At 39.2% G+C, this 26764-nt stretch overlaps 2 protein-coding genes across 2 annotated transcripts in view; one reads left to right on the top strand and one right to left on the bottom strand.

Moving 5' to 3' along the window:
• Window positions 1-26764, bottom strand: part of LOC140239453 (ATP-dependent RNA helicase DHX58-like) — a 206247-nt gene that overhangs the window by 131019 nt on the left and 48464 nt on the right. The window lies entirely within an intron of this gene.
• Window positions 16275-16835, top strand: LOC140239489 (uncharacterized). The gene has a single exon (XM_072319323.1). It carries the CDS (start codon window positions 16275-16277, stop codon window positions 16833-16835), a length of 561 nt encoding a protein of 186 aa, XP_072175424.1.

Genomic DNA, 26764 nt, shown 5'->3' on the forward strand with positions numbered 1-26764 from the left:
CGCGCTCACACCACTCGAAATTACGCGTGAGAAAGTGCACTTGAGGCGGGGTTTCACTGACTGCATGCATAAATTATTGACGTCAGCCATACATTCCCCAATCATGATGAAGCAAAACACGCCCCAAGCCCATTTGCACCTGGGACAGCCCACTCGGCTGAGCTGCTCCGTTGCAGATTTTCGAAAGCGCTTTTAAGGGTCAACGGAGTAATGGACGCGGACAGTCCGCGTGGGTTGCTTTGTGCGTCCCAGATTTCACTGCGTCCTCAATTGAAAGCTCCCTAATGCTATATAAATAAGCATGGGTGGAAATCACGATATCTCTGAACAAAATCAGTGGTGGAAATGAGCTGCATGGTTGGCGGAGGTTCTGCACTCTCAGAGTGCTTCTCTAGTTAAATATTCGCTCATGATCACATTTCTCTCAGCGCTGCGCACTTCTGAAAAGTGTGATCCCTAGGGAAAATGTAGAGATGTGTAACTCCCTGGCAGTCCAAAAAATGTTATATATTCCACCCCGTACCAGTCACTATCTGTATAATACATGTGTATTACACATGTGTGTAATCAATATGCTTGAAATGATGGCAAAGTATGATTGTTATATTTCAGAAGGTTGATACAAAAATAGCATTTATGTTTTCATTATTATCGTATGTCACATGATACATTTTTCATGATAGGTGATATATTAAACATTATTTTTGTGATGAAGTAAATGATTGATTTGTGTAAAGGTAATATTTGAGAAAATTGGTAGTTTTATTATATCATACGACACTGCGCTATATAACACTGCACTTATTACATTATTGCACATATATGCCATCTAGACGATTATCGTAATAACGTGTCTTTGTTTGTTCGTTTGTTTATTTTGATAGATCCGGATGAAAGCCTGATGACAGGCCGAAAACTAAATTAAAATGGAGAACAAGAGAGCAACGTCCGCCTCAAATCTTATTTCTTTCACCAGATATATGATATTATTAGTTATCCCCTGCTTGTTCACGAAATACGGGCAAATATCTACGGTCTGGTGCCATATTCCATGAGGCCGAAGGCCGAATGGAATATGGCACCAGACCGTAGATATTTCCCGTATTTCGTAAGAACAAGCAGGGGGTAACGATTTTATCTTTTAGTGTAAGTGCTAACCTTCTTCTCGCTGATTTCCCCTCGTGAATGATGTTGAAATCGCCGGCTGTCAGCCATGACCATGTTGACTTAGGCCTAGGACCTATACGTTACGTCTCGCGAGCTGATTACACTGCATGCGATGCGCGCATACAAATACGTACGTACACGCCATAAGATACTGCAGTGCAGTAGCCAGATAGATATAAGTTGCTGTTGTTTATCAAGCGTCTAGTGGTCTCAGGTTATGTGCGCAATACGCTTGAGGACCGCGCGCTGTCCATTTGTTTTGTACAGGATTAGCGCGCACTTTCCTATATTTAAGCGTCTTTGGTACACGCGCAGCTGGCTGTGTAATACAGTATCATGACGTCATATCCATGTAATACGGGATATATTACGTGGTTGATTGACCAATGAGATTACAGAATTCACGATCACTAAAAGATAAAATTATATATATGTAAATATATATATACAATATATATAATAGCAGCAACTGTGGAAATCCACGGGTCTGAGGGCCTTTATTTGCTTTTTCTCATATACGATTTTGCACATTTTTATTGATAAAATAAAAAGAAATGTCTTCTAATTCCTTCGTTTGTGCTCTCTTCTACCCATGACCACCCTTCCCAGAAATGTAATATTACAGTACGTGCCCGGCGATTTGGTCCATTGGTTGCAATCTTCCAGCCACTTGTTTGTATAGTATGAGTTTCGAGGGGTTATCTCCAGCCGTTGAAGTCAAACGGTTGTCTTGTTGTCTCTCACCCATCCCCCCCCCCACACACACATTTCCACCCCACAGAACAAAAAACAAACAAACAAACAAACATTTAGGGAAAATTACCAAAAACGCTCATGAGATTCCCCGAAAGTTCTGTCCACAGATTCTTCCCGTGAAAACGGGGAGATACCCTTGACACTGTGACTTTTATATCAATTACCTCCTGCTCTTCCCTCCATGAAGGCACCCGAGGGAATCCGCGGCTGGTCTCAAGGCCTCGCATTTCTTTTTTCATTCATATTACTTTTCCCACGTTATTAGAAAAATATTTTCGTCTTCATTTGCTCTCTCCTTTTTGTTTTTATCACCAAACCATGGTTTGATAGATCATAGAACCACCCGTTTATCTGCTTCAGAGTGTACATGATCATCATCATTATTATCATTATAATATTATTATCATTATAATCATCATTATTTGAAGAGGGGGGATCATCGTCATTAGGTCTAATAAGTAGGCACCCGTGGAAATCCATCGGTCTCAGGGCCTCGTATTTTTTCCTTTACTATTTTTTCCCCACGTTATGAGAGAAAGAAGAATGTTTTTGTCTTAACTTGGTCCCTCCATTTTATTTCTATCACCAAAACTTGGTTTGATGTTTGGTGTATGTAGAAATGGTGAGGGCTAGCTGGAGAGAGACACGAACACGTCTTGCTCTGTGCAGGTCTGAGGGGCGGTCTGTTTATTGCAGCCAGTAGGCTGATTATATAACATGTGGAGAACAGTGCCGTATTGTATACGGTATTTACAGTCAAGGGATGAAGAGGGTGGGTGGCAGAGGAAGTGAGATGAACAGGTGGCGATGTTTATATGTGAGGTAATGAGGCATGGCGGTGGCTGGAGAAAGGAATGTCAAGCTGACCGTGAGAAAGACAGGATAGAGGAGTGACCAAAGCAGTGATGGTGGTATGATAGCATGAGATGGTACAATTGTTTCACACACATTAGGTACAGACACAATATCATGGACCGTAGAGCCATCCATTTTATTTCCACTTGTAACTTTAAGAAATTAGTCGTCGGCAAAGCAAGGTTTTCCCACACGTCCGCACGTGTCTTATGAATATTTATGTTTACATCAGCTATGCAGTAAACAAACGGACAGCTGCGCTAATATTGAAGGGCACGATCGGCAGGGACAAAATTTTGAAGTGGATATAGCCGTCCTAAACAGTCTGAGTACAATGATACCCAACTTGAGAGTAAACTAAATGACGTACCTGAGGTGCAAATTATAATGCAGTTGTGCAAAATACATTGAAATAAGAGCATTCGTTTTCATTTATGCACTCGAATGGCGAATTGTACGTAAATGCCCTTGTATGACCGCGCCGTGTATTACACTACCATAATGAGAGTCCATATCACGCGCAGGCAGATAGTGTTTCGTGTATCCATTGTCAATACATACACCTGCGGAGGCCCCGGCCACACACTGGCATACTTGCGAATACATTGTGTGCGTGCGTGCGTGTCCGCCGGAAGATGGCAGAGATTTCGCTGCACCCTACCATCTTTAGTATCCTCACTGTCTCTGCAAGCTAAAAGATGGACGATCGAGAAAGTAGGAGTCCAGCGCAGGATTGAATATCAAAACGCTTGGCTCTTTCGTCACGCACAAAAATGCATCATGCATCTATCTAATTATTTTTTCTTTGTCGTCCTCGACGTCGACACGGAGGTGGAGCGCGGACGAAACTCGCGCCGTTCGATGCAGGATACTCTCCCGCAGCTGACGACACCGGTCGCAGCGGCCCAGAGCCAATGGCTATTGAGGAGATCGACAATCCAGCAACGCCGAACTAAAACAAGAAATACATAAGGCCGCGACAACAACAACTTCGCCTTTTTTACTGTATAAGATATACACTGTTGGTCATAAAGGTGGAATTTTTTTCTCGAATTTTAACGGCATATCTATTACAATGTGCTTGGAAAACAATATGTTTGATGTATGTCAATCACTTAACTTCGTTATCAGGCCACTTACACACTTGCACAGTGATATCAAAGAAGTATATGTCTAACTCATTACAAACTATGGGCATGAAACAACATTGATAATATTACACAAGAAACTTTACAAACAGAATATCTGTTTTAAACGTCATTCAATTTTCCACATGACTCTTTTGTGTGATTCCATTGACAAGTTAACATCAAATTTAGTCATTGTTCTTAAGATTTCACTAATATCGGGCATGTCACCCTGGGTATATCCAGTGGCGTATCTAGGGAAAACGGCGCCCGGGGCAAGCGCGAAAATTGCGCCCCTAATTTCTGAAAAAGTGTTCAACCCCAACCTCATCCCAGTAGGGACTTTAAAGACAGTCCACATGATGTACTTTTTCAAGCACTTAAAAGGAGTCTTCTTGAGGGTGATTTAAATGTAATGAATTTTGATAAATTTTGGCGAGCGCAGCGAGCAAGCCGAAAATTTTTGTATTTCAGCTTACAAAACATGGAATTCTTGTCATTTTTTGCTTATTAAATCTTACAATTCTAATCAAGATATAGTGACGGCCTTATAGATAACGATTAATACCAACAAACTGAGGACTTCGAAAAAACTACTCTAAATTAATTCGCGCGAGTGGGCCAAAATTGGTATATTTCCGCGGCATCATCACGATTTGTTCTTATCTCTTTTTTGTAATAAATTTTGGCGAGCGAGCGCACCGAGCGAGCCGAAAATTTTTGTATTTCAGCTTACAAAATATGAAATTCTTGTCATTTTTTGCTTATCAAATCTTACAATTCTTACAAGATATAGTGACGACCTTATAGATAACTATTTATACCAACAAACTGAGGACTTTAAAAAATACTCTAAATTAGTACGAGCGAGTGAGCCGAAATTTGTATATATCCGCGTCATCATTAGGTGATCCGAGTACCCTGTCGGATCACCTTCTGTATCTGTATGGATTCTTTGTTAGGTGATCCGAGTATCCTCTCGGATCACCTTCTGTATCTGTACGGATTCTTTGTTTTTCTTCTTGTTTATTTCTCCTCAAAAGTTGTGTATCGATTAGCTCAGAAAGTGCTCCTCCTATCAATTTCAAAATTATACCATATATGTATCGTGTCCCAAAGACGACAATCGAAATAAAATCAAAGTGATTAGTTGACCGTGACGTCACTATGACGTCATTATATGAAAACACATTCTCATTCATATCTCATTAATGGAAAGGAATTTTTCTATGAAATTTACGTTGCATATATTTCAAGTCAAGTTAGTTCTACTCATGTTCTCAAAATTCATCTATACCCTTAAAACGTGCGCGTACGCGCGCGTTGAAATATTTGTATGCTCCAATCGAGCTCAAATTTTTTTTTGCACACGTTTCAGACCATTTGGAGCATTTTTTGAAAAATTGAAAAAATTGGACGGACGCGTACGCGCGCGCACATATACGCACGCACAGCTATTATGCAATAGAAATTTCCCGTTTTTTTACGCTTATCGGATGCCTGAAATGTCAAGGAATATTTCTACCAAGTTTCAAGTCAATCCAACTCAATATGACGTCATACGAGCACGTCAAAGTTAAAATTCCGCGCGCGCGTCAATGGTGATATACAGCGCAACTATGCCAAAAAAAATGCCAATTTTAAATCCGATTTTACTCGTCAGGATGGACGGTGATCCCCCATTTTCTTTACATATTCTGAAAGCTGATGAGTTGTACATGTTATTTCATGGGATGGCGATGCTGGAAAAATGATTAAAAGATATCAAATTTCTTAATGAAATAAAAAGAATAAATTTTCACAATGACGTCATCAAATTTCAAGTTCACTCGAGCATTTCTCACTTATCCTTTGCCAATTTTCCCCCGGATTTTAGTACGTTATAGCTTATTAAATTTTCTTTCATTATTGTGATAACAACATTTTGATTGGATAACGGCATCACCTCCTAAAAATGGATTGAAAGTAACCTTGTCAAATTTGACCAGTTTAAGTGTTATCTCTATGGGAGTGCAGTTTTTCTGGAAATGAAAATTGACATGACTATCTTTATCGAGCAATAGCTCACTTATACTTCGATGAATTTCTCCCATATTTTAAAATGTTGTAGCTGAGACTTTGGGCTATCGTGAGTGTGAGCTATTTTTCATACGATGTCGGGATCACGTCCAAAAACTTGGTTGAAATTAAAGCTTATCTTTGATGTATTGAAATATGTCTTTCTTTCTGCAACTTTCTCTGTAAAAAGTCAAGAAAAACATACCCTATCACCATAATATTTTGCTCATGTTTAGTTCATGTCACGGACATTATTTCATAAAATAACAATTACTTGATCAGACGCCATCTTGGGTATGTAAATTAGGGTAAAAGGTCATAAATGTTTCATCCTGTATCTTGGTGAATACATGTCTTATCTTTCCCATATTTTGTACACATAAAGACCATCATTTCACAAAATAATCACTTTTTCCTCAGATGCCATCTTGTCTGTGCAAAGTGGGGTCAAAGGTCATATGTACTTCTTTCTGTATCTTTGTTATGACGTGTTATCTCTATGGGAGGGATTTTTTTTTAATGTGAAAATTGACATTATTGTCTTTATCGAGCACTAGCTCACTTACCCTTCGGTGAATTTCTCCCAGATTTTAGTATGTTGTAGCTAAGACTTTGCGTTAGTGCAATTATGCCGTTTGTTTTTCATACGCTGTCGGGATCACGTCTAAAACGTGGTTGAAATTAGAGCTTATCTTCGATGTATTGAGATATTTCTTTCTTTCTGCAACTTTCTTTGCAATAACTCAAGAAAAACAGCCCCTATCACCCCCATATTTCGCACATGTTTAGTTCATATCACGTACATTATTTCATAAAATAACAACTACTTGATCAGACGCCATCTTGGGTATGTAAATTAGGGTCAAAGGTCATAAATGTTTCATCCTGTATCTTGGTGAATACATGTCTTATTTTTCCCATATTTTGCACACGTAAAGACCATGTTACAAGGATCATTTCACAAAATAACCACTTTTTGCTCAGATGCCATCTTGTCTGTGCAAAGTGGGGTCAAAGGTCATATGTACTTCATTCTGTATCTTCGTTATAGTGTATACGGAATTTGGTACCAAAGATGGCAGACCTGACTCCCTTTTCTAAATGAGAATCCAAACATGACACGGCCAATGTCCATAAACACAGATGAAACCTGTATGGTCATTATGCCTATATTGGGATCAGAACTCAAATCATTGATTTTCGAAAAGATCGGATCACCTAATTTGTCAGTGTTGACAAATTCCAAGTCTAGTTAGGTGATCCGAGTATCCTCTCGGATCACCTTCTGTATCTGTACGGATTCTTTGTTGGTTCTTCTTCTTCTTTATTTCTGGACAAAAGTTGTGTATCTACTTACTCAAAAAGTTCTCAGAGTATCAATTCCAAACTCATACCATATATGTATCATGTCCCAAAGACGACAAATCTAATGTATCATAGTGATCAGTCAACCGTGACGTCACTATGACGTCATTATATGAAAACACATTTTCATTCATATCTCATTAATGGAATAGAATTTTTCAATGAAATTTACGTCACATACATTTCAAGTTATGCGCATTTTACTCATATTCTCAAAATTCATATTTTCTCTTAAAACGTGCGCGTACGCGCGCGTTGAAATATTTGTATGCTCAAATCGAGCTCAAATTTTTTTTGCACACGTTTGAGACCATTTGGAGCATTTTTTGACAAATTGAAAAAATTGGACGGACGCGTACGCGCGCGCACATATTCGCACAGACAGCTCATATGCAATGGAAATTTCCCGTTTTTTTACACTTATCGGATGCCTAAAATGTCAAGGAATATTTCTACCAAGTTTCAAGTCAATCCGACTCAATATGACGTCATACGGGCCCGTCAAATTTGAAATTCCGCGCGCGCGTCAATGGCGATATACAGTGCAACGATGCCAAAAAAATGCCAATTTTAAATTTCATTCTGTATTTCCGTTAGTGTATACGGAATTCGGTACCAAAGATGGCAAGTCTCACTCCCTTTTCTAAATGAGAATCCAAACATCACACGGCCAATGTCCCGTCAACACAGATGAAACCTGTATATGGTCATGAATATTTGGATCAGGACTCAAATCATTGATTTTCGAAGAGATCGGATCACCTAATTTGTCAGTGTTGACAAATTCCGGTTCTAGTTAGGTGATCCGAGTATCCTCTCGGATCACCTTCTGTATCTGTACGGATTCTTTCTTCTTCTTTTTCTTTATTTCTCCCCAAAAGTTGTGCAGAGGTTAGCTCAGAAAGTGCATTGCCTATCAATGTCAAACTTATACCATATATGTATTGTGTCGCAAAGACGGCAATCGAACTAAAATCATGGTGATCAGTCGACCGTGACTGATGAGTAATGAGTAATTTGTTTCTTCATACAACGTCGGCATCATGTCAAAAAACTTGGTTGAAATTAAAGCTTATCTTCGATGTTTTATGATAGTTTTTTTCTGAAACTTTCTTCGCAATAACTCAAGAAAAACAGCCTTTATCACCCCCATATTTTGCACATGTTTAGTTCATGTCTCGTACATTATTTCATAAAATAACAACTACTAGATCGGACAACATCTTGGGTATGTAAATTAGGGTCAAAGGTCATAAAGGTTTCATCTTGTATCTTAGTGAATACCTGTTCTATCTTTCCCATATTTTTCACACGTATAGACGATGTCGCGAGAATCATTTCACAAAATAACCACTATTTCATCAGATGCAATCTTGGGAGTGCAAAGGTGGGTCAAAGGTCATATGTATTCATTGCTGTATCTTCGTTATTCAGTGTATACAGAATTTGGTACCAAAGATGGCAGATATGACTCCCTTTTCTAAATGAGAAAGCAAACATCACACGGCCAATGTCTCTAATCACAGATGAAACTTGTATGGTCATGCCTATTGCGATCAGGACTCGAATCATTGATAAAAAAAAAAAAATCGGATCACCTTAATTTGTCAGTGATGACAAATTACAATCTCTAGTTAGGTGATCCGAGTATCCTCTCGGATCACCTTCTGTATCTGTACGGATTCTTTGTTAGGTGATCCGAGAATCCTCTCGGATCACCTTCTGTATCTGTACGGATTCTTTGGTTCTTCTTCTTCTTCTTTATTTCTCCTCAAAAGTTGTGCATCGATTAGCTCAGAAAGTGCTCTTCCTATCAATTTCAAAATCATACCATATATGTATCATGTCCCAAAGACGACAGATTTTATAAAATCATAGTGATCAGTCGGCCGTGACGTCACTATGACGTCATTATATGAAAACACATTCTCATTCATATCTCATTAATGGAATGGAATTTCTCAATGAAATTTACGTCACATATAGTTCAAATCAAGCTGATTCTACTTGTGTTTTCAAAATTCATCTATACTCTTAAAATGTGCGCGTACGCGCGCGTTGAAATATTTGTATGCTAAAATCGAGCTCAAAATTTTTTTGCACACGTTTCAGACCATTTCGAGCATTTTTTGAAAAATTGAAAAAATCGGACGGACGCGTACGCGCGCGCGCATATACGCACGCACAGCTCATACACAATAGAAATTTCTCGTTTTTTCACTTTCATCGGATTTCTGAAATGTCAAGAAATATTTCTACCAAGTTTCAAGTCAATCCAACTCAATATGACGTCATACGGGCCCGTCAAAGTTGAAATTCCGCGCGCGCGTCAATGGCGATATACAGTGCAACTATGCCAAAAAAACGCCAATTTTAAATCCGATTTTACTCGTCAGGATGGACGGTAACCACCCATTTTCTTTACATATTCTGAAAGCTGATGAGTTGGACATGTTATTTCATGGGTTGGCGATGCTGGCAAAATGATTAAAAGATATCAAATTTCTTAATAAATAAAAAAAAAGTAAATTTTCAAAATGACGTCATCAAATTTCAAGTTCACTCGAGCGTATCTCACTTATCCTTTGCCAATTTACACCCAGATTTCAGTATGTTGTAGCTTATTAAATGATCTTTCATTAATGTTATTACAACATTTTGATTGGATGACGGCATCACCTCGTAAAAATGGATTGAAAGTCACCTTGTAAAATTTGACCAGTTTACGTGTTATCTCTATGGGAGTGCAGTTTTTCTGGAAATGAAAATTGATATGACTATCTTTATCGAGCACTAGCTCACTTATGCTTCGGTGAATTTCTCCCAAATTTTAATATGTTGTAGCTGAGACTTTGGGCTATCGTTAGTGTGCCCTTTGTTATTTCATACGATGTCGGGATCACGTCAAAAAACTTGGTTGAAATTAAAGCTTATCTTCGATGTATTGAGATATTTCTTTCTTTCTGCAACTTTCTTTGCAATAACTAAGAAAAAACAGCCCCTATCGCCCCCATATTTTGCACATGTTTAGTTCATGTCACGTACATTATTTCATAAAATAAAAACAACTACTTGATCGGACACCGTCTTGGGTATGTAAATTAGTGTTTCATCCTGTATCTTGGTGAATACTTGACCGAAAGATCGGTCTGTGCGTATCACGGATCCCCTCCGTATACAGACCGAAGTCAATGATCCCGGCTCCTGTGTGGAGCATCGCGCACAGATCAAACGTCGTTGTAAACCAAATTTCTGACAGCTTTTTTACATTCAAACAAGTTTGAACGTGACGACGCAACAGGCTGGTTGATGTGTGTTTTACGTTGAAAATTCGACCGAAATGTTGGATTATTCATTAATGTGGTGTGTGAAGTCTATTCTTGAATAGTTGATTTAACTGTACAAGCTTAAATTTGCCGACCTAGGGCAGTGAATTAGACGCAATCGAGAAGGGTGAGGTACCTCACCCATTTTTCCATAGAGACAGTGGTTAAGAATATCCACACAGCAATGGGTACTGGTACCTTCCGTCTGTCTCCGGAGGACAGATTGTCTTTATCGAGCAGTAGCTCACGTACGTACATGTACCCTTCGGTGAATTTCACCGTATTTCACCATATTAACCGTATGTGTCCCTTATGCCTGTGTATGCCTATGTATGCCAGAAAATCATAAGAAATCTCACGGATGGACATGCCATCGCTAGCTGTGCCTCTGCCTCACATTCTGAGAGCTAAAGACATAATGCAACTGATTTATCTGTGATTTCATGCATCTGGACCTGCTGAACATGAATTTTGTGGTTCTGTCCCTGCTGCAAACACCGCTGCAAACAACAGTCTTTCGCGCTATAGTCCCACACATTCATCTTCGTGTCATGGACCACCAGTTCTTCATGCAGAAATTGCAGTGACAATGACGATCTGCTGTAAGTTTTTTTTTCTGATATTGCATACACCACAGAACCAATATTACATGCCCTCTTGCTACAGTGACCTGTGTTTCTCAGCCTTATATCCGTGGAAACCCTGAACTTAATCAATGTCAATGCACAGTGTGCTTGGATAAACTGATAGTGATACTGAGTGTTAGTTATACATGTCCTACGGCTACCCTTGTAAAAAAGTACCATTAAGTACCATGGTATTACTATGGTATTACCATGGTATTACCATAGTAACCATGGTAAATTCATTTGTACCATAGTACTACCATAGTACTACCACAGAAGTACCGTACGGAATATGAAAGTACTATTTGAAAATATAGAAGTACCATAATGTACCATAGTACTACCATGAATGTACCATAGATGTTACGGTATTACAATGAAATTACAATACTGAACAGAGTGCCATCCTCACACGTGATACTTTCATGGTTCTCCATAGTACTTTCATGGTTCTCTGTGATACTTCCATAGTACTCCATAGTACTCTTGGACATTTTCATTGCACTTTGTGGTACTTTCACAGTTCTCTATGGTACTTTCATGGTACCTTATGGTACTTGTTTGACTGGCATATGGTACTGCTACCATAATCTTGCAAAGTTGACTTGCCCCAAGAAAGTCAAAAACATTGAAAATGATAATTTCCTCTTTAATAATCTAATTACTTAAGCTTGGCCTTTCATTAGCATTGGAATATTGTTACAAGTGATTCTGTAGTTTGCAAAAAATATGAATTAGGCATTAAACAGCCTAAAGATTTCCACATTTTTCCTCATTTTTTTATAACATTTTACTTGCCTGTGGGTAAGTGAATTTCTTCATTTTAATTTGTTCACTTGCCCGACATAAGATTTTACTAGCCCCGGGAAAGTGTGCAAGTGATTGTGTCAGGCCCTGTTTTACTTCAAATATATAGTTGAAATGCGCGCAACTCGAAGGATTTCTTCAAGTCCCTTTCGATTTGACTTAGGCAAGGTTTACTGTACTTTATCAACTGGGTTGGATGCGTGAAATCAAGTTTTCCCCTTTATTGAGTGAAATGTATGAGTACAAGACCCACTAGAGTCTTGTTATTTGTTGCTTAGATACAGTTGCATAATTGAAATGCACTTTTCTTAATATGTATGTGTGTGTGTAATCTTAAGGCCAGGATTACGGGAATTACCATGAGTATTGTAACTTTGTGTGCTAAATGAAACACCAGTATTATGTGCCAACTGCCAAGTGCCACCAAAGTATTCACTGTGTTCTATTTGTCATGAAATCATTCAAAATATCAAATCTTGTTTTTCTGCAGTTGTATTACAACGTTAAAGTAAGTCTTTATTAAAAGCAGAAAATTACTTTTTTTTGGTTTGTGGATTATTTTGCAGATTCCTAAGGACTGTTGCTGTCTGTGTTGATTTTGAAACGGCTCATGGTGTGATGTTGGTGAAACCATCATATCTTATCGTACAGTGCTTAATTCATCCACCTCATTCGCCAATCTCCTTTGTGCAATTTACATTAAGAAAAGAATTATTAAGTTCGAAATGCCAGTTTTCCTCAAAGAATCCTAATGAGTGGACCTGCATGAGGTTGATGAATGCATGATTTAAGGTTGTAGTAGCTCAACATTTGTCTACTAGTATCTATTATGATAATGCATGAAGAGGATATGCATACAGTGTATATTTTTTGTTGTAGTTGTAATATACAGTGTGATATGCAGTGTGCATATGTACACTGCTGTAGGTTTTTTCTAACACACACATACACAGTTACAAGTGTACATAGCTTTTCAACATCTACTGTAGATGGTTGCTTATTTGTGTGTATACATTGTACAGGCATTGCAGGCTAGACGTACCCTGGATGCCCAGGTCACTTCCTGTCTGCAATGTCATGTGATGTCTGGTTTTTATGCAAATGAGTAATAATGAATAATTATCTTTATGACAGCCAATCATTTTAAGTTACGTAATATATTCAGTATTCTTTAGCCAATCAAAATAGTTTTGCCTTTGTGGCCATTGAGAGCTGCTCTTGCAGGGTAAGTTTACGTTTGCAGGCGCACGCGTACGCGCCCCCAAAATTTAGTCAGTCCTGCTGCAACTTTCATAGAGTGATCACCGGTGTGTCTCTATTCTGCTTAGATCTGGCACGTGCTTGTGACTCGGGCATAGGCCGGCACACGATACTGTCAGTGATGAGTTTTTATTGACTTTGAGATTAGCTACTTCACTGTAGGTCACCTACTCGATCGGTCTACGTAGACCTCAGTTGTGTTCTGCACAGTTGCCTATATACTGATTCTGATGGTGGATTCATATTTTGGACTGAGCATTATTTTTGGATAATTCCAACCCCGGAATAGCAGGCACTCCTGTGACGCTAGATTACTGCTAGAATCTACCAAGGTTTTTTATCAGTCGTACATCGCCCTAGCCTACGCACTGCGTAGACTTCTGATTGGACATTGACAGTAGTATGCAGTATATCACATCAGGCTAGGCTATCTCCGTGGCGTAGGGAGCTAACCTCGCATTGGTCCCTACACTGACGTCTGAACCTGCCATCATTGCAGTACTCGTGCACAGCAGGGTCCCTTCTTGGTTTCAAGCTGTTTCTTTCGACGACGCGGGCGCCCAGCACGGCAGTGAACATCAGTGAACAGTGAATACCACCCTCCTAGTTTCATCGTCAGCGGCCAGAGTTTTCTTCCAAGATTCTACGGATGATTTCTAGCGCCTGTGGCTGTGTTACTGTCAGATCTAACTGTCGACGGGACTGCTACCGACATATCGACTACCGCGCTAGTGCTGGACTATCCTAGCAGGTAGCTTTTATTATTCTAAAGGTCTTAGATTTATACTTGGTACAACCATGTACTACAATCCATGTTTGTAAACAGCGGCGGCCTCCCGCTATATAAACAGTGCCTGTAGTTAAACTGTAGGTTACCTACTAGAAAAAAGTCCCTGCTGGTTAACGTGCGTACTGTAGACACTCTAGTGTAGGGCCTACAGTCTGTATACTGGTATAGGATAGGCTATCTAACGTTAGTCTATACTGTTTTAGTCTCAGTTTTGTCGGCCATTGTGATTAGAACATATGTACGTTAATGTTACAGTTTAAGCGGCGGCCTTCCGCTATATAAACAGTGCCATGCACAGCTGTATACTTGTCAACCAGTTTTAAGGTTAAGCGGCGGCCTTCCGCTATATAAACAGAGCCACAGCTTACTTGTCAACCACAATTTAAGAACTCTGTAGACACGCTGTGTTTTCTCTGGATTTATTTTTGATGGCTGATGCCTCATAAATAAAAGTGGTTTAAGCCAAATATCTTGAACAGTATACCGACCAGTACCAAAGCCTTCGTTTGCGTGGTGTAACATTTAGTGTAAAGCCTAGAAATCTACCTGTGAATCCCGTGATCAAAAGTGTGGGGTGAATGGGCATGTGGAGTCCTTGGATTTTAGTTGTTTGTTTTTTTTTTTTTTACTTTGAGCTGCACTGAGAAAACATTCATGTGAATGGTGTGTGTGTGTGTGTGTGAATGAAGTCAGTGATCAATACTTTTGGTTACGTTTCATCTGACATCACACACTCATTTAATACTTGCTAGGTATCTCATAGTACATCGAAATACAACAACACCAAACCCACTAAATCATATTACCTGTACTTCATATTGATCTCCACAAGGTCATGCAGACATGCAATGGCATAGATTATTGCTTATAATGAGCATTTCATTCAAGCTACCACAATTAGCCATGCAAAGCATACCGGTATATGATAAGATATGAGGTGAGTGGGTTGAACTTAAAGCATTATTTTGTGCTAGTACAGTTATATACTAGTGTAGTTCTGTGGATGATGTGATACTATGTGATACTTGAAGTACTGTGGTACTAGCATGGAAGGACCGTGGTACCACCATGGAAGAACCGTGGTACCAGGTACTACCGTCTGGATGTACCGTGGTAGTACCGTGGATGTACCGTGGTACTACCGTGGGATGTACCGTGGTACTACCGTGGAAGTACCGTGGTAGTATCGTGGATGTACCGTGATACTACCGTGGTAGTACCGTGGAAGTACCGCTGTAGTACCGTGGATGTACCGTGCTACTACCGTGGTACTACCATGGATGTACCGTGGTAGTACCGTGGTACTACCGTGGTACTACCGTGGAAGTGCTACCATGAAAGAATGGTACTCATGGCATGGAAGTACCATGGTAATGAATGGTACTACCGTGGTACAACCATGGTAATACTATGGTATTACCATGGTATTTTTACCATGGTAAATCCATGGTAAATGTACTGCCTTCATCTGTCAATTTACCATCCTATGGTAATACTATGGTATTACCATTGTAAAAGTACTATGGTAAAACCATGGTAATACTATGGTATTACCATGGTATTTTTACCATGGTAAATCCATGGTAAATGTACTGCCTTCATCTGTCAATTTACCATCCTATGGTAATACTATGGTATTACCATTGTAAAAGTACTATGGTAAAACCATGGTACTTTTTTATAAGGGTACTGAACTGTGTACTGTGCATGTGTATCTGTAGCGGTGCTGAATACTATGTGCAAGCAAGTTGTACGTACTTCAGTCGCCTAGCTACACAGTGTACTGGGGTACTGCTTGTAGACTACTGAGTATCTCATGTGACATCTGAAGTTAAGCCTCATCTTCTCAGAACTCAAAACCTCCCGTGATTATCACCAAATGACTATCACAAGTGTTCTTCACGTGACGGTATATAGGAGTATTAGACCTACCTCGAAGTGAAGATGAATTGACTTATGCTCTACAAATTCTCAGAGTACCAATGTTGATTACAGCTACAGTCCACTGGCTGCTTCTCTGCAGTCAGTATGCCTGACCTCGCCATTTCTGTTCGTCACTGAGTATAGCACCGTATATAGTCATCACTCCAGATTCCAGTACTACTGTCACACTGTCTGTCGCACCTGATACCCCAATATGGAGACCCGCAAAGGGAAAGCCACAAGTACTGAAGCAATCATTCAGGCCTTTGGAGAGTATATCCAGAGTCCTGATTTCCTTAAAGCCATCGAAGAAGCTGTTGAGAAAGCCATGAATAAAGAAACGACAAAGTTTGTCCAGCGCCTTGACCTAGTTGAGCAAAAGTGCACCAGTCTCAAGGAGAAGTCCGATCAACATGATGGCTGCATCTTTGACCTGGAAGCATCCCTCAAAGCAAAAGATGCTGAAATAAAACGTCTCACCACCGCTCTTGATGATCAAGCAACAGCTGTCAACAATCTCAAACTGACGATGAATGAAGCAGAGCAATATTCCCGCCGCAACTCCTTGAAGTTCCATGGTGTCAAAGAGAGCAGACTAGAAGACACAGACCAACTCATCCGCCAGCTCTGTTCCGACCAGCTCGATGTGCCCATTACTCTCAATGATCTTGACAGATCGCATCGTGTTGCCCCCCGCAATGACATCGCGACATCCCAGCCATCAAACTTTGTTGCCAGCAACAAACAGAAAGACAATAAAGAAGACCATCCTTAGTAAATGTGACTTGGAAAGCTTTGACATGGGCCTAAATTGATCCCAAATAGGCACTCAGATATTGGGTAACTTGTTGAATTGTGTATATTTTTTTTCTTTTTGAATTATATGTACACACTTGTATATCTCTGATTTTCTGTATAACTTTTGCACTTCTTTTCTTTTTTCTTTTTTTCCCCCAAATGTTTGAGCCTTGTAATAGTTTGATTACTCAAGTGGTCGAAGACAACGGAACCTCAGATACTTTATATACAAAGTGTACAGATACTCCATTAATAGTGCATGATGATGTGAGGGTTTCTCCCTTAACATGTTTTTCAGGAAGAATCAACTACATCTTCACACTCATTATACTAGATCATGTTACCAGATTCACCGATGGTCTTTCTCAAATGATAGGTCCAAATATTCATTACGGTATACTGGACCTGTATTGTGGAAGGATTTGAACGTGAACCATGTCTTTAATGTACAATTTCATAATATTTTTAAAAAACAGTATAAAAAGATTCTGAGTTTATACTGAAGTTCTATGTGAAATTATCGTTTTTAGATTTTGGGTGATATCCTTATGTATTTTGACCATGTTAATTTGTTTGTTTGTTTGTTTCTGTATGTTTTTGCTTGTTTGTTTTCTCAATTCAAATCTGTTTCTATACATTATTAGGTATGCACAGTCTTACAAGCCATTTAAAGGCTTTCTTATGTGCATTCCATTTTTCATCATTACAGTTGTGTACTTTGTGCTGATTTGTATAGCATATGAATGTAACAATACCTTGTGTTAACGTTGTTTTGTTTTTTATATGTCATGTGTTTTTTTTTAATCCTTGTGGAATGATGGAAATAAACAAAATTTCTCCCACATTTTAATATTTTGTAGCTGAGACTGCGCTATCTTGTGAGTGTCCTCCGTTTTTTCATGCAATGTCAGGATCACGTTAAAAATTTTGGCTGAAATTAAGGCTTATCTTCGATGTGTAATATCAAGATATTTCTTTCTTTCTACAACTTTCTTTGCAACAACTCAAATAAAATAGCCCCTATCACCCCCATATTTTGCACATGTTAAGTTCATGTCACGTACATTATTTCACAAAATAACTACTTGAATTGGACACCATCTTGTGTATGTAAATTAGGGTCAAAGGTCATAAATGTTTTATCCTGTATCTTGATAAATGCATGTCCTATCTTTCCCATATTTTGCACACGCAAAGACCATGTTACAAGAATTATTTCACAAAATAACCACTTTTTACTCAGATGCCGTCTTGTTTGTGCAAAGTGGGGTCAAGGGTCATATGTAGTTCTTTCTGTATCTTTGCTATGACGTGTTATCTCTATGGGAGGGAATTTTTCAAGATGTGAAAATTGATATACAGTGTAATTGTCTTTATCGAGCACTATAGCTCACTTACCCTTCGGTGAATTTTTCCCAGATTTTCATATGTTGTAGCTGAGACTTTGCGCTATCGATAATGTTCCTCTTCATTTTTTCATACGATGTCTGGACCACGTTAAAAAACTTGGTTCTTCGATGTATTGAGATATTTCTTTCTTTCTGCTACTTTCTTTGCAATAACTCAAGAAAAACAGCCCTTATCATCCCCATATTTTGCACATGTTTAGTTCATGTCACGTACATTATTTCGTAAAATAACAACTCCTTGACCAGACACCATCTTGGGTATGTAAATTAGGGTCAAAGGTCATAAATGTTTCAACCTGTATCTTGGTGAATACATATCCTATCTTTCCCATATTTTACACACGCAAAGACCATGTTACAAGAATCATTTCACAAAATAACCACTTTTTGCTCAGAATGTGATTCCATCTTGGCTGTGCAAAGTTGGGTCAATGGTCAAATATACTTCATTCTGTATCTTCGTTATAGTGTACACCGAATTTGGTTGCACTGTATATCGCCATTGACGCGCGCGCGGAATTTCAACTTTGACGGGCCCGTATGACGTCATATTGAGTCGGATTGACTTGAAACTTGGTAGAAATATTCCTTGACATTTCAGGCATCCGATCTGTGTAAAAAAAGTGGAAATTTCTATTGCATATTAGCTGTGCGTGCGAATATGTGCGCGCGCGTACGCGTCCGTCCAATTTTTTCAATTTTTCAAAAAATGCTCCAAATGGTCTGAAACGTGTGCAAAAAAAATTTGAGCTCGATTGGAGCATACAAATATTTCAACGCGCGCGTACGCGCGCGTTTTGAGATAAAAATGAATTTTGAGAATATGAGCAGAATTCATTTGACTTGAAATATATGTGACGTAAATTTCATTGAAATATTCCATTCCATTAATGATATATGCATGAAAATGTGTTTTCATATAATGACGTCATAGTGACGTCACGATCGACCAATCACAATGATACATTAGATTTGTCGTCTTTGGGACATTATACATATATGGTATGAGTTTTTTTTTTTTTGTCAGTGTTGACAAATTCCGGTTCTAGTTAGGTGATCCGAGTATCCTCTCGGATCACCTTCTGTATCTGTACGGATTCTTTGTTGGGTTGTTCTTATTTCTGGACAAAAGTTGTGTATCTACGTACTCAAAAAGTACTCAGATTATCAACTTCAAACTCATACCATATATGTATCATGTCCCAAAGACGACAAATCTAATGTATCATTGTGATTGGTCGATCGTGACGTCACTATGACGTCATTATATGAAAACACATTCTCAATCATATCTCATTAATGGAATAGAGTTTTTCAATGAAATTTACGTCACATATATTTCAACTGATGCGCATTCTACTCATGTTCTCAAAATTCACATTTTCTCTTGAAACGTGCGCGTACGTGCGCGTTGAAATATTTGTATGCTCAAATCGAGCTCAATTTTTTTTTGCACACGTTTCAGACCATTTGGAGCATTTTTTGAAAAATTAAAAAAATTGGACGGACGCGTACGCGCGCGCGCATATACGCACGTACAGCTCATATGCAATCGAAATTTCCACTTTTTTTACACAGATCGGATGCCTGAAATGTCAAGGAATATTTCTACCAAGTTTCAAGTCAATCCGACTCTAAATGACGTCATACGGGCCCGTCAAAGTTGAAATTCCGCGCGCGCGTCAATGGCGATATACAGTGCAACAATGCCAAAAAACCGCCAATTTTAAATCCGATTTTACTCGTCAGGATGGACGGTGACCCCCCATTTTCTTTACATATTCTGAAAGCTGATGAGTTGTACATGTCATTTCATGGGTTGGCAATGCTGGAAAAATGATTAAAATATATCAAATTTCTTAATAAAGTTAAAAAAGTAAATATTCAAAATGACGTCATCAAATTTCAAGTTCATTCAAGCATATCTCACTTATTCTTTAGTTGATTTTCGTCCAAATTTCAATATGTTGTAGCTTATTAAATGGTCTTTCAGATATATGATAACAAGAATTTGATTGGATGACGGCATCACCTCGTAAAAAGGGATTAAAAGTAACATTGTTAAATTTGACCAGTTTACGTGTTATCTCTATGGGAGTGCAGTTTTTCTGGAAATGAAAACTGACATGACTATCTTTATCGAGCACTAGCTCACTTATGCTTCGGTGAATTTCTCCCATATTTTAGTATGTTGTAGCTGAGACGTTGGGCTATCGTATGTTTGCCCTTCGTTTTTTCATACGAAGTCGGCATCATGCCCAAAAACTTGGTTGAAATTAAAGCTTATCTTCCATGTATTTTCATATTCCTTTCTTTCTGCAACTTTCTTTGCAATAACTCAAGAAAAACAAGCTCTATCAGCCCAATATTTTGCACATGTTTAGTTTATGTCACGTACATTATTTCATAAAATAACAACTACTTGATCGAGCACCTTCTTGGGTATGTAAATTAGGGTCAAAGGTCAAAAATGTTTCATCCTGTATCTTGGTGAATACATGTCTTATCTTTCCCATATTTTGCATACGTAAAGACCATGTTACAAGAATCATTTCACAAAATAATCACTTTTTGCTCAGACGCCATCTTGTCTGTGCAAAGTAGGGTCAAAGGTCATATGTACTTCTTTCTTTATCTTCATTATGACGTGTTATCTCTATGGGAGGGAATTTTTCTAGATGTGAAAATTGACATGATTGTCTTTATCGACGACTAGCTCAATTACCCTTCGGTGAATTTCTTCCAGATTTTAGTATGTTGTAGCCAATGTAATACTCTTTAAGTTTTGTTAATCAAAGTTTTAATCGGATGATGTCTTCACCACTTGAAAATGGATATAATGTAACCTTGTCAAATTTAACCAGTTTACGTGTTATCTTTATGGGAGGGAATTTTTCTGGAAATGAAAATTGACATGACGGTCTTTATCGAGCACTACCTCACTAATACTCTTCTGTAAATTTCTCCTAGATTTTAATATGTTGTAGCTGAGACTTTGGGCTATCATCAGTGATTCTCCATTTTTTCATACGACGCCGAGATCACGTCAAAAAACTTGGTTGACATCAAACTTATCTTCGATGTATTGAGATATTTCTTTCTCTCTGCAACTTTCTTTGCAATAACTCAAGAAAAACAGCCCCTATCATCCCCATATTTTGCACATGTTTAGTTTATGTCATGTACATTATTTCATAAAATAACAACTACTTGATCAGACACCATCTTGGGTATGTAAATTAGGGTCAAAGGTCATAAATATTTTAACCTGTATCTTGGTGAATACATGTCCTATCTTTCCCATATTTTGCACACGCAAAGACCATAGTACAAGAATCATTTCACAAAATAACCACTTTTTGCTCAGATGCCATCTTGGCTGTGCAAAGTGGGGTCAATGGTCAAATATACTTCATTCTGTATCTTCGTTATAGTGTATACCGAATTTGGTACCAAAGATGGCAGACCTGACTCTCTTTTCTAAATGAGAACCCAAATATCACACGGCCAATGTCTCTAAAAACAGATAAAACCTATATGGTCATGCCTATATGCGATCAGGACTCGAATCATTGATTAAAACAAGGAAAAGTAGAAATTACGCGGTGCGTAAAATATGTCCCCGCCGGAAGTAGCATTTAGTAGCAAAATGTACAATATAGGTAAAAAGATCAAGGTCAAAGGTGAAAGAAGTCAAGGGTCAAAATTCTATGTAGAAGTTTTGAAGCCCTCACCTAGTGCCATCACATAAAGCAAACGGAATCGAAATCGGGTTAGAAATGACGAAGGAGTAGCATTTTGTAGCCAATGTACAATATAGGTAAAAAAATCAAGGTCAAAGGTCAAAGAAGTCAAAGGTCAAAATTCTGTGTAGAAGTTTTGAAGCCCTCACCTAGTGCCATCACATAAAGCAAACGGAATCGAAATCGGGTTAGAAATGGCGAAGGAGTAGCATTTGGTAGCAAAATGTACAATACAGGTCAAAAATCAAGGTCAAAGGTCAAAGAAATCAAAGGTCAAAATTCTGTGTAGAAGTTTTGAAGCCCTCACCTAGTGCCATCACTTAAAGCAAACGGAATCGAAATCGGGTTACAAATGGCGAAGGAGTAGCATTTGGTAGCAAAAAAGTACAATATAGGTAAAAAATCAAGGTCAAAGGTCAAAGAAGTCAAAGGTCAAAATTCCGTGTAGAAGTTTTGAAGCCCTCACCTAGTGCCATCACATGAAGCAAACGGAATTGAAATCGGGTTACAAATGGCGAAGGAGTAGCATTTTGTAGCAAAAAAGTACAATATAGGTCAAAAATCAAGGTCAAAGGTCAAAGAAGTCAAAGGTCAAAATTCTGTGTAGAAGTTTTGAAGCCCTCACCTAGTGCCATCATATAAAGCAAACGGAATCGAAATCGGGTTACAAATGGCGAAGGAGTAGCATTTTGAAGCAAAATGTACAATATAGGTCAAAGGTCAAGGTCAAAGGTCACAACTGAAATTCTGTATAGAAGTTTCAAAGCTCCTATGTAGTGCTATCATATAAAGCAAACAGAATCAAAATCGGGTTAGAAATGGCGAAGGAGTAGCATTTTGAACATTTTGATCACACACGGACGCACGGACACACGGACGCACGGACGGACACACGGACGGACACACGGACACACACACGTACGGAGCCCGTTTCATAGTCCCCTGCTCGAACTCGTTCGGCGGGGACAAAAAATCGGATCACCTAATTTGTCAGTGTTGACAAATTCCAGTTCTAGTTACGTTTTGTTCTTATCTTGTTTGATTTGGATTGGAGTTTTTTTGCGCCCCCAACCCCCCCCCCCCCGTATGTTCGAAACCATTGGCGCCTTCTTTTGATCCAATTGGCGATCGCTTCAGAACGAAAGAAATGGCAGCCGCTGCTCCGTGAAACATTTTGCCTGCTAAATATAAAGTGACATGTGTGAACACAATAGACATTGTCATTTTGTCCATGTCATCATCACGTTTTGTTCTTACCTTCTGTTTTATATAAATTTTGGCGAGCGAGCGCATCGAGCGAGCCGAAATTTTTTGTACTTCAGCTTACTTACAGAACATGGAATTCTTGTGTGAACACAATAAACATTGTCATTTTGTCGGCGGCATCATGTTTTTTTTTTGTCTTGTTTGATTTGGTTTTCTGCCCCCCCCCCCCCCTTTTCCGGGCGAGTGTTTTCTTCTTCTTCTTCTTCTTCTCTTTTTTTTTCTTTTCTTTTTTCTTCTTCTTCGTTTTTTTTTTTCCTTTTTTCTTCTTCTTCGTTTTTTTTTCGTTTTTTTTTTGCGCCCCCGGGGAGTGGCGCCCGGGGCACGTGCCCCCCTTGCCCCCCCCCCCTAGATACGCCACTGGGTATATCCACCCCTAGTAAGAATCAGAGCGCGTAGGCGTTGTGGCAGGCTGTTCACCAGGTTGTTGATGACGTCGACAGGTATGGCTTCCCACTCTTCCCTCTGCCGTTGATGGCTCGGCCTAGGGCATCCCATGCATGTTCTGTGGGGTTCATATCTGGCGAACAAGCTGGCCATGGCAGCTGCTCAACCCCCTCTACCTCTAGGAATTCTCTAACTACAGCTGTCCTGTGCAGTCTAGCGTTATCATCCTACAGTCGGAAATTGAACCCATACACATGTCTTTCATATGGAAGGCAGTGGAATTCCAATATCTCCCTGTAGACATCGGCGTTCATTAGATAAGTAAACGCCACTATATAGTTGTGCCATACGGCACCACTAGTGACGCTTTTCGTCCGTAATGGATTCCGGCCCAGATCATCGCTGGGCCTCCTCCACCTTTGGTTTTCTTATGGACACAGCCATCCCGAATTCTTTCCCAAGCTAACCGACGAACTCACTATCTCCCATCTCTACGATCAAGGATGAACCGCCTCTCGTCCTTGGAAGATAACGTACGTGTTGCTAATACGTCCCAGTTGAAGCGTCCTGTGCTGCCTGGCCCAAAGGAGACGAGCTACCCCGTGGCGAAACGCGACGCATGAACATCTAACCAATCATTGTGCTCGGTAGCCATGTTGTGTCAACCTGAGATTGACTGTTGATCTCGAGACATCTCTACTTGTTGCCAGTCTGGGACGTCCTGGTGATTTGCGTGGCAGCACATTTCCTCTCTCACGATGACGCCCAAGGATTTTAGAGACTGCACCCTGTGAAATCCTTATGATTTCTCCTCTGCTTGTAGCCCTCCTGCCTAAGCGCCATAACTCTCTCGCGCATTGCCGTCAGCATTGGACCGGGCAGCGATTTTTTTCCCGTAATTCTAACTCGTCGAAATTGCCAATTGTGTCACTTGAGCAAAGACTATCAGGTTTTTGTACGCATGCGCGTGGACTTCGGCATAGACTTAGGTAGGCATACTGTACTGCTATACAACACATGTATGTACACAGTACCATTGGCATGGGCATGGCGCGTCTGCTAACCACAGAATCAGATTAGAATGTGAGAATGGCACGCCGCCGCCTTTCAAACATAAACATGAAAACGGGTTTGTGCGTGTGTGTGTCTGTGAGTGTGTGTGCGTGTGTTTCCACTTCACATAATTGGCCCTGCTTAATCGGTGCCATCTGCACCGCGTTCGGTTTTGCCTTAGGTGGCATTGCTGTACGTGGTTTTGTTCGCCGTCTGCTGACACTTTTCCTGTGTCTCGCAAGACTTGCGTTGTTAGGATGCAAACTCGACATCTTCATCGATAGCTTGCAAAAGTAAATTGGAAATCTAAGCTTGAAATAAACTATATGTTTTGGCCTACAGCTGCAGCGATTGATTTTGTAAACATTGATCATGTTCGAAGTGGGCATTGGGTCTTGGGTAACATGGATACACTACTGGGTTCATTTGGGTTTATCCTTCTCCAATTTAAAAAAAAATGATTCAGAAAGGCGTAGTATAGGCTCCCAGGTTCAAGTATATGAAGATATATGATTATATTCTCATGCACTAACATCCAAGATAACGATAGGGAAGGGAAAAAAAGTGGGGGAGGGTAATCATCGATTTTTATCGATAAAATCTCTTTACTAAATTAATCTAATCAGTTTTAAACAAGCATTTTGAATCGGCATGAAAAAAAAAAAATCAAAAGATGTGCTATTTGCAACAAACAGCAATTCATTTTCATGCATGTACATACAGTGCACTCCCGTTACAACGAACACGGTTATAACGAAATTTCGTTATAACGAAGTAAATCTTCTGGTCCCAAAATTATCACCATTAAAGTCTATGGTACAAATTTCGCTTATAACGAACACGGTTATAGCGAAATTTCTGTTATAACGAAGTCTTTTCCGAGCGCCGCAGACAAAGAAAAACAAAAGAAATGTGCTCCGTTACAACGAAATGCGAATTGTTTTCGAAAATACGTAGCGGAACAAGCATTGATAGCGTCTCTGCATAGGTGAACGCTTCACACCACCGTTGTGTCACGCACAGTTTCTGAGGGGAACTTGCGTTTATTATTGTAATACAATTATCCCATCACATTTCACATAGCTTTCCAGTGTATGATGAGTATTCAGCAAACATAATATGATATACATACGTGGTTCCTTGTTTTCGTTATACTGTATATTGTATTTGTTCGGTTATAACGAAATTTCGTTATAACGAAAGAAAACTGCCGGTCCCGAGCATTTCGTTATAACGGGAGTGCACTGTAATTGCTCTAGTATCACGGTTTTAATTGATCTATCAATATTTTTTTGATGTTCACTTTATCATTGCCAACCCTATCGTCCTCCTCATCACGTACCATCGTTACCTCTACCACCACGACCATCATTGAAGGAAACCAAAACCAAAAAAGAAATGTGGATTGAGTGAAAGCAGCAACATCAGTAGAACACATCAGTGAAAGTTTTAGGAAAATCGGACAATCGATGCAAATGTTATGAATTTTTAATGTTGATTTTTTTTTAATGTTGGAACCGCTGGATAAGGGGATGTTCGAGCAACAACATAAAGAAAATATAAAGAAAATAAACATGTTTTCACTTTTCTTGAGCAATGAAAAAGCAATTGACTAACCGCTTTCAGAAAGTAGGGGGAATGATTACTACCCTTAACATGAATCATGTCAGTATCAATTAAGTTGATGGAATGTGTAATTTCCATGAAAACGATTTTTTTTGTGTGTGGAATTCCCTTCATAATTTCTTTACATTGTTGTTCTAACATGACGTCATGGACTCTAGTAGTCTCCTTATCCAGAGATTAAACACCAGAACTATAAAGATGAATAACTTGTGTATCGACTGTCTAGTTTTTCCTTAAACTTTCACCGATGTGTTATACTATAATGTTGCTGTGTTCAACCAATCCATATATTGCTCTTTGGGTTTTGGTTTTCTTTAATATCAACCAAACATCACTACAATCATTGCTTTTATTACAATATTAGATTACCATGCACGTCAAAACTGGATATCATCTTATCATCACCACCACGATTATCACTCGTA

The sequence above is a fragment of the Diadema setosum genome, chromosome 16 (assembly GCF_964275005.1).
Source record: "Diadema setosum chromosome 16, eeDiaSeto1, whole genome shotgun sequence".
Taxonomy (NCBI): Eukaryota; Metazoa; Echinodermata; class Echinoidea; order Diadematoida; family Diadematidae; genus Diadema; species Diadema setosum.